At 43.1% G+C, this 12,812-nt stretch overlaps 2 protein-coding genes across 5 annotated transcripts in view; one reads left to right on the forward strand and one right to left on the reverse strand.

The window, feature by feature from the left end:
* Positions 1 to 2,751, reverse strand: part of arhgef2 (rho/rac guanine nucleotide exchange factor (GEF) 2) — a 38,930-nt gene extending 36,179 nt beyond the window's left edge. Inside the window, exon 1 of the mRNA XM_061881835.1 lies at positions 2,565 to 2,751. Coding sequence (XP_061737819.1) covers positions 2,565 to 2,621 — 57 coding nt within the window. The 5' untranslated portion in view covers positions 2,622 to 2,751. The remainder of the gene's footprint in view (positions 1 to 2,564) is intronic.
* Positions 2,752 to 3,114: 363 nt separating this feature from the next.
* The window catches only part of LOC133539720 (transmembrane protein 79-like), an 11,104-nt gene continuing 1,406 nt past the window's right edge, over positions 3,115 to 12,812 (forward strand). Inside the window, exons 1-4 of one of the 4 annotated variants that reach the window (XM_061881839.1) lie at positions 3,145 to 3,516; positions 4,870 to 5,016; positions 7,203 to 7,457; positions 7,530 to 7,724. In XM_061881839.1, coding sequence (XP_061737823.1) covers positions 7,226 to 7,457; positions 7,530 to 7,724 — 427 coding nt within the window. In that variant the 5' untranslated portion in view covers positions 3,145 to 3,516; positions 4,870 to 5,016; positions 7,203 to 7,225. Of the gene's footprint in view, positions 3,517 to 4,869; positions 5,017 to 7,202; positions 7,458 to 7,529; positions 7,725 to 12,812 lie in introns of all 4 variants that reach the window. The other 3 variants (XM_061881840.1, XM_061881838.1, XM_061881841.1) reach the window with 3 other exon arrangements.

The following is a 12,812-nucleotide window of genomic DNA, read 5'->3' on the forward strand; positions in this document are numbered from 1 at the left end:
GGAACACTATAATGTGCCTAGTGTTGACATGATATTAGCAGAAATGCAATGTTGCGGCTATATTTCATATATTTGCTAACTCGATGCTAAAAACTCACTCCTGTTACTTTGCGTCATGTTACCTCATTTAAAAAAATATATACATATTTTTAAGCACTTTAATGTTCTTAGTGATTACATGATATTAGCATAAATGCTATGTCGCAGCAATATTTCATGTATTTTCTCACACAATGGTAAACACCCACTTCTGTTACTTTCAGTCATGTTACCTAATTAAAAAAATATTAAAAATAACGTTTTTAAATTTCTGTAATGGGCTTAGTCTTAACATATCAGCATAAATGCTATGTCGTGGCTATATGTCATGTATTTGCTAACAAAATGCTAAAAACTCACTCCTGTTACCTAATTTTTTTTTTTAAATATTCAAAGTAACATTTTTGGAACACTTAGTGTTGACATGCTATTAGCAGATATGCTATGTCGCGGCTATATTTCATGTATTTGCTAACTCGATGCTAAAAACTCACTCCTGTTACTATCCGTCGTCTTGTTACCTGATTTGAAAAAAATTAATAATCACTGTAATGTGCTTAGTGTTGACATGATATTAGCAGATATGCTATGTTGCGGCTATATTTCATGTATTTGCCAACTCGATGCAAAAAACTCACTCCTGTTACTATCTGTCATGTGACCTTATTAAAAAAAAATCACTGTAATGTGCTTAGTGTTAACATGATATCAGCATAAATGCTATGTCGCGGCTATATGTCATGTATTTGCTAACTCGATGCTAAAAACTCATTCCTGTTACTTTCAGTTATGTTACCTCATTTTAAAAAAATATTCAAAGTAACATTTTTGGAATACTGTACTGTGCTTAGTGTTGACATGCTATTAGCAGATATGCTATGTCGCGGCTGTAATTCATCTATTTGCTAACTTGATGCTAAAAACTCACTCCTGTTACTATCTGTCATGTGACCTAATTTAAAAAAAAATAATTATCACTGTAATGTGCTCAGTGTTTACATGATGTTAGCATAAATGCTATGTCGCGGATATATGTCATATATTTGCACCCAAAAAAAGCTGAAAACTCACTCCTGTTACTTTCTGTCATGTTACCTAATTTAAAAAAAAAAAAATATCACTGTAATGTGCTCAGTGTTGACATGATGTTAGCATAAATGCTATGTCGCGGCTATATGTCATATATTTGCACAAAAAAAAGCTGAAAACTTACTCCTGTTACTTTCTGTCATGTTAACTCATTTTAAAAAAAAATATTCAAAGTAACTTTTTTGGAACACTGCTTAGTGTCGACATGCTATCAGCAAATATGCTATGTCGCTGCTATATTTCATGTATTTTCTAACTCGATGCTAAAAACTCACTCCTGTTATTATCCGTCATGTGACCTGATTTTTAAAAAAAAATCATTCTAATGCGCTTAGTCTTAACATAATATCATCATAAATGCTATGTCGCGGCTATATGTCATGTATTTGCTAAACAAAATGCTAAAAAAAAAACTCACTTCTGTTACTTTCAGTCATGTTACCTACATTTAAAAAGAATATTCAAAGTAACATTTTGGGAACACTGTAATGTGCTTAGTGTTGACATGATATTAACAGATATGCTAATATTTCATGTATTTGCTAACTCGATGCTAAAAACTCACTCCTGTTACTATCCGTCATGTGACCTGATTTGAAATTAATAATCACTGTAATGTGCTTAATGTTATGATGTTAGAATAAATGTATTTCAAGTATTTGCTCATTCTAAGCAAAAAAACCTCACTCCTGTTACTTTTTGATTTGGTGACTCATATTCTAGTTATGGAAATCCAAAATTCTAATTCTTATCTGTGTCCATGTTCATAGGTCACAAGGTTACATTTCCCAAGACAACTTCCTTGTTGGAAACGCGCGGACGCGCACACACGCACGCGCGCGCACACCGTCTCCCCTCCCCCACTCGTTTCCTCCTGCAGGACAAAGCGGCCACGCTGCTTAACGGACACGCTCATCCACGCGCACGCTAACGACTTGTGCGGTTACAAAGTCAAAACGCGCGCGCACACGCGCACGAGCGCGCACACGCACCCTCGTACCGGCGTGAAAAAACGTGGTTTCTTGTTGTTGTTTTTTTTTAAAACGTTCAACATAAAGGGGGAAACAAAAACAAAAAAAAACCGTTAACGTTTCCGCTAAGTTGGTTCTCCGCGCACGCGCAGAGACTGCGCTCACGGTGACAAAATCTATCGATCCATACCCCGATCGGTGATCGATACAAGCTTTAAAAGGCTCAAAGTAACGTTCGATAACGGAAGAAGCGGTCCAGATGTGTCCGCGTAAAAAAAAAAAAAAAAAAAAAAAAAAAGGGGAGAAGAAAAAGCGGAACCGACGAAGAGAAGCGCGAAGTGAGAACGACATCAATTAAAACGGTCTAATCGATTGTACAACAATCGATCACTGATAATCGATTATCCTTGCCGGGATTAAGCGCGCTTGCGGTATTTTTTTCTTTCTTGTTCGCGGTGAGCTCACCTTTGCGTTCATGTCTTTCATCTTGTCCGCCTTCTTTCCCTCCAACAAGCGGGACATCCCAGAGAGTCCAAGAGGACCAATCAATCACCGATCCCTGATCGATATCTGCCGGAATCCGCCAAGGTTTGTTAGCTCCCGGTCCACAAGCAGTCTGCGGTCTGAACGCGGGGGCGGGGCTTCGATGAGACTGACAGCTGGCAGCCGCACTCGCGTCCAATCACAGCTCAAAACTCCGTTGTGTCTAATGACCAATCCCTGCGCATGCAGTACTACTAGTCCCGCCCAGGAAATGCTGGAAAGGTTTGATTTTTCTACCCCGGCGTGCCGAATCTTGCCCGTAGACTTCCTCGGCGGGGCAGGGAATCAGGCGGCCACGTGACGCGCAACGGCCATTCAGAATGCCGCGAAAAGTCACGTGGTTGACAAACGCGGCAACAAATCTGACTGCGCGGCACTTGCTGACGTGGAACCCGCCTTACCGACACCGCCCGCCCGGTGTGCGCCGCTGATTTAAGGAGAGACAAATGTACACAACTATTTCATAGAGAAGTAGTATGTTGTATGAATATATTATTTATGCACTCATTATATAAAAGTCTGGCGTTTTAGTCCCGCAACACCATCAGAAGTTAGAAATGTCAGAAGTCGTTGACATGAGGAACGACGCTGGAAATATGACACTTGCTCATTTGTTTCATCATGTGCCGCACAGTGTGACGTCACAAAGGCATCGGTTGCGTTTTGAAGTTGTTGTTAAATTAAAAAAAAAAACACGAAATGGGTTGTATTAATGTCAACATTAAGTGCTGTCAAAAGGACGTGTCTTGAAAAAGAATAGATTTAATTCTTCCTCTCGAGCACACGCTATAAGGACTTCCCCTAAGAGGAATTTTTACCTGTGACCACACCTGAACAACAACAACAACGCGACACAAGGAGAACAACTTGAGAGGTTAGTTTTTATTCGGACAATGTTTGAGCAAGTTTAGCACACGTTCGCATAGAATAAACCAGGGGTCACCAACCTTTTTGAAACCAAGAGCTACTTCTTGGGTACTGATTAATGCCAAGGGCTACCAGTTTGATACACACTTAAATGAAAAGCCAGAAATAGCCAATTTGCTCAATGTATCTTAAATAAATAAATATATATACCGTATTTCCTTGAATTGCCACCGGGGCGCTAATTAATTTAAAACCTCTTCTCACTCCTGCGCTTATCAAAGGCATGTGGTAAAAGTAAGCATGCGCTAATGATTTTAAAACCTCTTCTCACTCCGGCACTTACCAAAGGCATGCGGTAAAAATTTGACTGAGATGTAAACTTGGACCTCAAATCCTACTGAATAGCTCTTAATTTGCAATTTCAAATTACCGGTATTGAAATCAGCCTCCTCCATTTTGAAAATGATGACAGGGGAAGTGTCACTCATGACGTCACGAGTTTGACCAGGAGGTAATACTAAGCATGTGCGAATTATTTTGCTAAGCAAGTTTGACCCGGCAGTAATTCAAGGCAGGCGCATACTATATGCCCTGCGGCAATTCAAGGAAATACGGTATATATAAAAAAACGGGTATTTCTGTCTGTCATTCCGTCGTACATTTTTTTTTCCTTTTACGGAAGTTTTTTTGTAGAGAATAATTGATGAAAAAAAAACACTTAATTGAACAGTTTAAAAGAGGAGAAAACAGGAAAAAAAAAGAAAATTAAATTTTGAAACATTGTTTATCTTTAATTTCGACTCTATAAAATTCAAAATTCAACCAAAAAAAAAGAAGATAAAAACTAGCTAATTCGAATCTTTTTGAAAAAATAAAAAAAATAATTTATGGAACATTTTTAGTAATTTTTCCTGATTAAAGGCCTACTGAAATGAAATTGTATTTAAACAGGGATAGCAGGTCCATTCTATGTGTCATACTTGATCATTTCGCGATATTGCCATATTTTTGCTGAAAGGATTTAGTAGAGAACATCGACAATATAGTTCGCAACTTTTGGTCGCTAGTAAAAAAGCCTTGCCTTTACCGGAAGTAGCAGACTATGTGCACGTGACATCACCGGTGTGCGGGCTCCTCACATTGTTTATAATGTGAGCCACCAGCAGTAAGAGCTATTCGGACCGAGAAAGCGACAATTTCCCCATTAATTTGAGCGAGGATGAAATATTCGTGGGTGAGCAAAGTTAGAGTGAGGCACACACAAAAAAAAAGCGGTGGCAGTGGGACCGTTTCAGATGTAATTAGACACATTTACTAGGATGATTCTGGAAAATCCCTTATCTGCTCATTGTGTTAATAGTGTTTTAGTGAGATTGTAAAGTCATACCTGAAAGTCGGAGGGCTGCGGTGAACGCCAGTGTCTCTCAGAGAAGCCAATGGAGGAGCCAAGATCACAGCTGCCTTTTTGACCTGCAGGAGGAAGTCGCATAAGCCACTGAAGTCTCCGGTAAGAGCCGACTTAATATTACAATTTTCCCATCCAAAAACTTGCTGGTTGGCGTAGAGAAACATGTTCGCTTGACCGCTCTGTGTTAAAGCTTCACAACAAACAAAGAAACACAGGCTGTGTTTCGGTGCTAAAGGCAGCTGCAATCCACCGCTTTCCACCAACAGCATTCTTCTTTATAGTCTCCATTATTAATTGAACACATTGCAAAAGATTCAGCAACACAGATGTCCAAATTACTTTGTAATTATGCGATGAAAAGAGACGACTTTTAGCCGTAAGTGGTGCTGGAATAATATGTCCGCTACAACCAGAGACGTCACAAACACGCGTCATCATTCCGCGACGTTTTCAACAAGAAACTCCGCGGGAAATTTAAAATTGTAATTTAGTAAACTAAAAAGGCCGTATTGGCATGTGTTGCAATGTTAATATTTCATCATTGATATATAAACTATCAGACTGCGTGGTCGGTAGTAGTGGGTTTCAGTAGGCCTTTAAGATTAATTTGAGTATTTTGATGACTTGTTTTAAATAGGTTAAAATCCAATCTGCATTTTGTTAGAATATATAACAAATTGGACCAAGCTGTATTTCTAACAAAGACAAATCATTATTTCTTCTAGATTTTCCAGAACAAAAATTTTAAAAGAAATTCAAAAGACTTTGAAATAACATTTAAATTTGATTCTAAAGATTTTCTAAATTTGCCAGAATAATTTTTTTGAATTTTAATCATAAGTTTGAAGAAATATTTGACAAATATTCTTCGTTGAAAAAACAGAAGCTAAAATGAAGAATTAAATTAAAATGTATTTATTATTCTTTTCAATAAAAAAAATTAATTTACTTGAACATTGATTTAAATTGTCAGGAAAGAAGAGGAAGGAATTTAATAGGTAAAAAGTAGGGCTGCGAATCTTTGGGTGTCCCACGATTCGATTCAATATCGTTTCTTGGGGTCACGATTCGATAATATACGATTTTTTTTTTTTTTTTTTTTTCATTTCGATTCTCGATTCAAAAACGATATTTTTCCGATTCAAAACGATTCTGTATTCATTCAATACATAAAATTTCAGCAGGATCTACCCCAGTCTGCTGACATGCAAGCAGAGTAGTACATTTAAAAAAAAAAAAAAAGCTTTTATAATTTTAAAGGACAATGTTTTATCAACTGATTGCAATAATGTAAATTTGTTTTAACTATTAAACGAACCAAAAATATGACTTATTTTATCTTTGTAAAAACATTGGACACAGTGTGTTGTCAAGCTTATGAGATGCGATGCAAGTGTAAGCCACTGTGACACTATTGTTCTTTTTTTATTTATTTTTATAAAAGTCTAATGATAATGTCAACGATGGATTTTTAATCACTGCTATGCTGAAATTATAACTAATATTGATACTGTTGTTGATAATATTCATTTTTGTTTCACTACTTTTGGTTTGTTCTGTGTCGTGTTTGTGTCTCCTCTCAATTGCTCTGTTTATTGCAGTTTTGGGTGTTGCTGGGTCAGGTTTGGTTTTGGAATTGGATTGCATTGTTATGGTATTGCTGTGTATTGTTTTGTTGGATTGATAAAGAAAAAAAAATGGATTGAAAAAAAATGAGAATGGATTCTGAATTGCACGACGTATTCGATCGATTTTTTTCCCACACCCCTAGTAAAAAGGAATATGTGTTTTAAAAATCCTAAAATCATTTTTAAGGTTGTATTTTTTTTCTAAAATTGTCTTTCTGAAAGTTATAAGAAGCAAAGTAAAAAAAAATGAAATAATTTAAACAAGCGAAGACCAAGTCTTTAAAATATTTTCTTGGCTCTTTAAAATTCTATTCGAGTTTTGTCTCTCTTAGAAATAAAAATGTTGAGCAAAGTGAGACCAGCTTGCTAGTAAATAAATACGATTTGAAAAATAGAGGCAGCTCACTGGTAAGTGCTGCTATTTGAGCTATTTTTAGAACAGGCCAGCGGGCGACTCATCTGGTCCTTACGGGCTACCTGGTGCCTGCGGGCACCTCGTTGGTGACCCCTGGCATAAACTGTCATTTAGCTAATATTATTATCGTCTTTTATGGCCGTGCTACGTGATTACTTTTCAACGATCACAACATGTCAGGTGGTGCTGTTATTTTTTTTCTTTCAAAGTATTGACGAAAGTGAACCAAATTCAAACAACAGGTGTGCGTCCCCCCCCCCCCAAAATGGAGACTCCCAGCATGCAACAGGACATCCAGACCGAGGACAGCAGCAGTTGTGTGTCGGCCAAAGAAAAGAAGAGCGGCGAGAGGGAGGAGCCTGAAGGCAACTTCCTGCCGGAAAAGGCCGCCCAGGTGTTCCACTTTGCAGCGACCAGGCCGCTGTCCCCATCCAGACGAAGTGAAGCATTGTGGGGGAAGGGGTATGAGGGTCCTGAGGACACGCCCCAACCCACAGGTAAATACACCTGTCCTCCATTTTGGTCATTGGTGGGTGGAGCTTTACCGACCATGGGTTTGTCTGTCTCAGATGGGCGGGGCTGTCCCAGTAGGGATATCTGGAAAGTGGGCGTGTCTTTGATGACCTCCGCAATTTTCTTCCCCTTCCTCATCTGGGGAGGGTTTGTGTTCTTGCCGTTTGACGCCCCCCCGCTGGTTGGCGCCCCCTTGCGGCTGGTCTACACATTGCGCTGTTCTGTGATTGCTGCCACACCTGTCATTTTAGGTCAGTTCCACAGAATTCTGTCCTTGTCACCTGTTTTGTTGCGTCAGTGTGTCGCTTGTTACTTGTTTTACCTACGTGTCACCTGTGTCGTGCATGTTTGTCGCTTGTTACGTGTGTCGCTTGTGTCACCCGTGTTGCGCCTCGACGTTGTTTGTGTCACTTGTTTTGTCATATGTGTCACTTGTTGTGTGTGTGTGTGTGTGTTGCCCGTGTCTCACCTGTGTCGCGGCTGCATGTCCCTTGTGTCACCTGTGTATCGCACATATCACTTGTCGCCTGTGTTGCTTATCACTCTTGACATGTCCGTGTCGCTTGCTGTTACCTGTTTTTTTTGCTTGTGGCACTCTTGCATGTTGTGTCACTTGTGTGTCTAGCACATGTCGCTTGTCTCACCTGTGTGGCTCGTGTCACTTGTTCTGTGGCTTTTGTGTGTCGCGCCATCACATGCCACTTGTGCCACCTGTGCATTGCCTGTGTGTCGCGCTTGCATGTTGCTTGTGTCACCCGTTTAGGCATTTGAGCCTAGTCATTTGTGTCACCTGTCACTCGTGTCATCTGTGTAGGTTTCACTGTTGTGTCTGTTTAGTCACCTGTGTAGTCACGCCTGTGTCTGTAGTCGCCTGTGTGTCTGTTTAGTCGCCTGCGTAGTCACCTCTGTGTCTGTGTAGTCACCTGTGTCTGTGTAGTCACCTGTGTCTGTTTAGTCGCCTCTGTAGTCAGGTCTGTCTGCGTAGTCCCCTGCGTCTCCGCCTGTGTAGTCACCTGTCTACTCACCTCTGTGTTGTTGCCTGCGTGTATTCACCTGTGTCTGTATCGTCACCTGTGGGTCTGTGTTGTCACCTATGTCGCTTGTGTCATCTGTGTAGCTTGTTTTGCCTGTGTAGTCACCGGTGTGTCTGTTTAGTCACCTGTGTCGCCTGCGTAGTCACGCCTGTGTCTGTGTAGTACCGTGTGTCTGTTTAGTAGCCTGCATAGTCACCTCTGTCTGTGTAGTCACCTCTGTCTGTGTTTTTGCCTGTGTGTCTGTTTAGTCGCCTGTGTAGTCAGCTCTGTCTGCGTAGTTCCCTGTGTCGCCGCCTGTGTAGTCACCTCTATGTCTGTGTTGTCAACTTTGTGTCTGTGTAGTTACCTGTCTACTTACCTCTGTGTCGTTGCCTGCGTGTAGTCACCTGTGTCTGTATCGTCGCCTGTGTGTCTGTGTAGTCACCTATGTCGCTTGTGTGGCTTGTTTTGCCTGCGTAGTCACCGGTGTGTCTGTTTAGTCGCCTATGTCGCCTGCGTAGTCATCGGTGTGTCTGTGTAGTCGCCTGTGTAGTCAGCTGTGTCTGCACCTTTGTAGTCACCTCTGTGTACTCACCTGTGTGTCTGTGTAGTCAGCTGTGTCTGCACCTTTGTAGTCACCTCTGTGTAATCACCTGTGTGTCTGTGTACTCACCTGTGTGTCTGTGTAGTCAGCTGTGTCTGCACCTTTGTAGTCACCTCTGTGTAATCACCTGTGTGTCTGTGTAGTCACCTGTGTGTCTGTGTAGTCACTTCTGTGTACTCACCTATGTGTCTGTGTAGTCACCTGTGTGTCTGTGTAGTCACTTTTGTGTCTGTGTAGTCACCTCTGTGTAGTCACCTGTGTGTCTGTGTAGTCACCTGTGTAGTCACTTCTGTGTACTCACCTGTGTGTCTGTGTAGTCACCTGTGTGTCTGTGTACTCACCTGTGTCTGTGTAGTCACTTCTGTGTAGTCACCTGTGTGTCTGTGTAGTCACCTGTGTGTCTGTGTAGTCACCTCTGTGTAGTCACCTGTGTGTCTGTGTAGTCACCTGTGTGTGTGTGTAGTCACCTCTGTGTACTCACCTGTGTGTCTGTGTAGTCACCTCTGTGTACTCACCTGTGTGTCTGTGTAGTCACCTCTGTGCACTCACCTGTGTGTCTGTGTAGTCACCTCTGTGCACTCACCTGTGTGTCTGTGTAGTCACCTCTGTGCACTCACCTGTGTGTCTGTGTAGTCACCTCTGTGCACTCACCTGTGTGTCTGTGTAGTCACCTCTGTGTACTCACCTGTGTGTCTGTGTAGTCACCTCTGTGTAGTCACCTGTGTGTCTGTGTACTCACCTGTGTCTGTGTAGTCACCTCTGTGTACTCACCTGTGTGTCTGTGTAGTCACCTCTGTGCACTCACCTGTGTGTCTGTGTAGTCACCTCTGTGTACTCACCTGTGTGTCTGTGTAGTCACCTCTGTGTAGTCACCTGTGTGTCTGTGTACTCACCTGTGTCTGTGTAGTCACCTCTGTGTAGTCACCTGTGTGTCTGTGTACTCACCTGTGTGTGTGTGTGTGTAGTCACCTCTGTGTACTCACCTGTGTGTCTGTGTAGTCACCTCTGTGTAGTCACCTGTGTGTCTGTGTACTCACCTGTGTGTGTGTGTGTGTAGTCACCTCTGTGTACTCACCTGTGTGTCTGTGTAGTCACCTCTGTGTACTCACCTGTGTGTCTGTGTAGTCACCTCTGTGCACTCACCTGTGTGTCTGTGTAGTCACCTCTGTGCACTCACCTGTGTGTCTGTGTAGTCACCTCTGTGCACTCACCTGTGTGTCTGTGTAGTCACCTCTGTGCACTCACCTGTGTGTCTGTGTAGTCACCTCTGTGCACTCACCTGTGTGTCTGTGTAGTCACCTCTGTGCACTCACCTGTGTGTCTGTGTAGTCACCTCCTGTGCACTCACCTGTGTGTCTGTGTAGTCACCTCCTGTGCACTCACCTGTGTGTCTGTGTAGTCACCTCCTGTGTACTCACCTGTGTGTCTGTGTAGTCACCTCCTGTGTACTCACCTGTGTGTCTGTGTAGTCACCTCCTGTGTACTCACCTGTGTGTCTGTGTAGTCACCTCCTGTGTACTCACCTGTGTCTGTGTAGTCACCTCTGTGTACTCACCTGTGTGTCTGTGTAGTCACCTCTGTGTACTCACCTGTGTGTCTGTGTAGTCACCTCTGTGTACTCACCTGTGTGTCTGTGTACTCACATCCTGTGTACTCGCCTGTGTGTCTGTGTACTCACCTCCTGTGCACTCACCTGTGTGTCTGTGTACTCACCTTCTGTGCACTCACCTGTGTCTGTGTAGTCACTTCTGTGTACTCATCTGTGTGTCTGTGTAGTCACCTCTGTGCACTCACCTGTGTCTGTGTAGTCACCTCTGTGCACTCACCTGTGTCTGTGTAGTCACCTCTGTGTAGTCACTTCTGTGTACTCACCTGTGTGTCTGTGTAGTCACCTCTGTGTACTCACCTGTGTGTCTGTGTAGTCACCTCTGTGTACTCACCTATGTGTCTGTGTAGTCACTTTTGTGTCTGTCTAGTCACCTCCTGTGTACTCACCTGTGTGTCTGTGTAGTCACCTCCTGTGTACTCACCTGTGTGTCTGTGTAGTCACCTCCTGTGTACTCACCTGTGTGTCTGTGTAGTCACATCCTGTGTACTCGCCTGTGTGTCTGTGTACTCAACTTCTGTGTACTCATCTGTGTGTCTGTGTAGTCACCTCTGTGTACTCATCTGTGTGTCTGTGTAGTCACCTCTGTGCACTCACCTGTGTCTGTGTAGTCACCTCTGTGTAGTCACTTCTGTGTACTCACCTGTGTGTCTGTGTAGTCACCTCTGTGTACTCACCTGTGTGTCTGTGTAGTCACCTCTGTGTACTCACCTATGTGTCTGTGTAGTCACTTTTGTGTCTGTGTAGTCACCTCTGTGTACTCACCTGTGTGTCTGTGTAGTCACCTGTGTGTCTGTGTAGTCACTTCTGTGTAGTCACCTGTGTGTCTGTGTAGTCACCTCTGTGTAGTCACCTGTGTGTCTGTGTACTCACCTGTGTGTGTGTGTAGTCACCTCTGTGTATTCACCTGTGTGTCTGTGTAGTCACCTCTGTGCACTCACCTGTGTGTCTGTGTAGTCACCTCTGTGCACTCACCTGTGTGTCTGTGTAGTCACCTCTGTGCACTCACCTGTGTGTCTGTGTAGTCACCTCCTGTGTACTCACCTGTGTGTCTGTGTAGTCACCTCCTGTGTACTCACCTGTGTGTCTGTGTACTCACCTGTGTGTCTGTGTAGTCACCTCCTGTGTACTCACCTGTGTGTCTGTGTAGTCACCTCCTGTGTACTCACCTGTGTGTCTGTGTAGTCACCTCTGTGTACTCACCTGTGTGTCTGTGTAGTCACATCCTGTGTACTCGCCTGTGTGTCTGTGTACTCACATCCTGTGTACTCGCCTGTGTGTCTGTGTACTCACCTTCTGTGCACTCACCTGTGTCTGTGTAGTCACTTCTGTGTACTCATCTGTGTGTCTGTGTAGTCACCTCTGTGCACTCACCTGTGTGTCTGTGTAGTCACCTCTGTGTACTCACCTGTGTGTCTGTGTAGTCACATCCTGTGTACTCGCCTGTGTGTCTGTGTACTCACATCCTGTGTACTCGCCTGTGTGTCTGTGTACTCACCTTCTGTGCACTCACCTGTGTCTGTGTAGTCACTTCTGTGTACTCATCTGTGTGTCTGTGTAGTCACCTCTGTGCACTCACCTGTGTCTGTGTAGTCACCTCTGTGTAGTCACTTCTGTGTACTCACCTGTGTGTCTGTGTAGTCACCTCTGTGTACTCACCTGTGTGTCTGTGTAGTCACCTCTGTGTACTCACCTATGTGTCTGTGTAGTCACTTTTGTGTCTGTGTAGTCACCTCTGTGTACTCACCTGTGTGTCTGTGTAGTCACCTGTGTGTCTGTGTACTCACCTGTGTCTGTGTAGTCACCTCTGTGTACTCACCTGTGTGTCTGTGTAGTCACTTCTGTGTAGTCACCTGTGTGTCTGTGTAGTCACCTCTGTGTAGTCACCTGTGTGTCTGTGTACTCACCTGTGTGTGTGTGTGTAGTCACCTCTGTGTATTCACCTGTGTGTCTGTGTAGTCACCTCTGTGCACTCACCTGTGTGTCTGTGTAGTCACCTCTGTGCACTCACCTGTGTGTCTGTGTAGTCACCTCTGTGCACTCACCTGTGTGTCTGTGTAGTCACCTCCTGTGTACTCACCTGTGTGTCTGTGTAGTCACCTCCTGTGTACTCACC

The sequence above is a fragment of the Nerophis ophidion genome, linkage group LG21 (genome assembly GCF_033978795.1).
Source record: "Nerophis ophidion isolate RoL-2023_Sa linkage group LG21, RoL_Noph_v1.0, whole genome shotgun sequence".
In the NCBI taxonomy this organism is placed as follows: domain Eukaryota; kingdom Metazoa; phylum Chordata; class Actinopteri; order Syngnathiformes; family Syngnathidae; genus Nerophis; species Nerophis ophidion.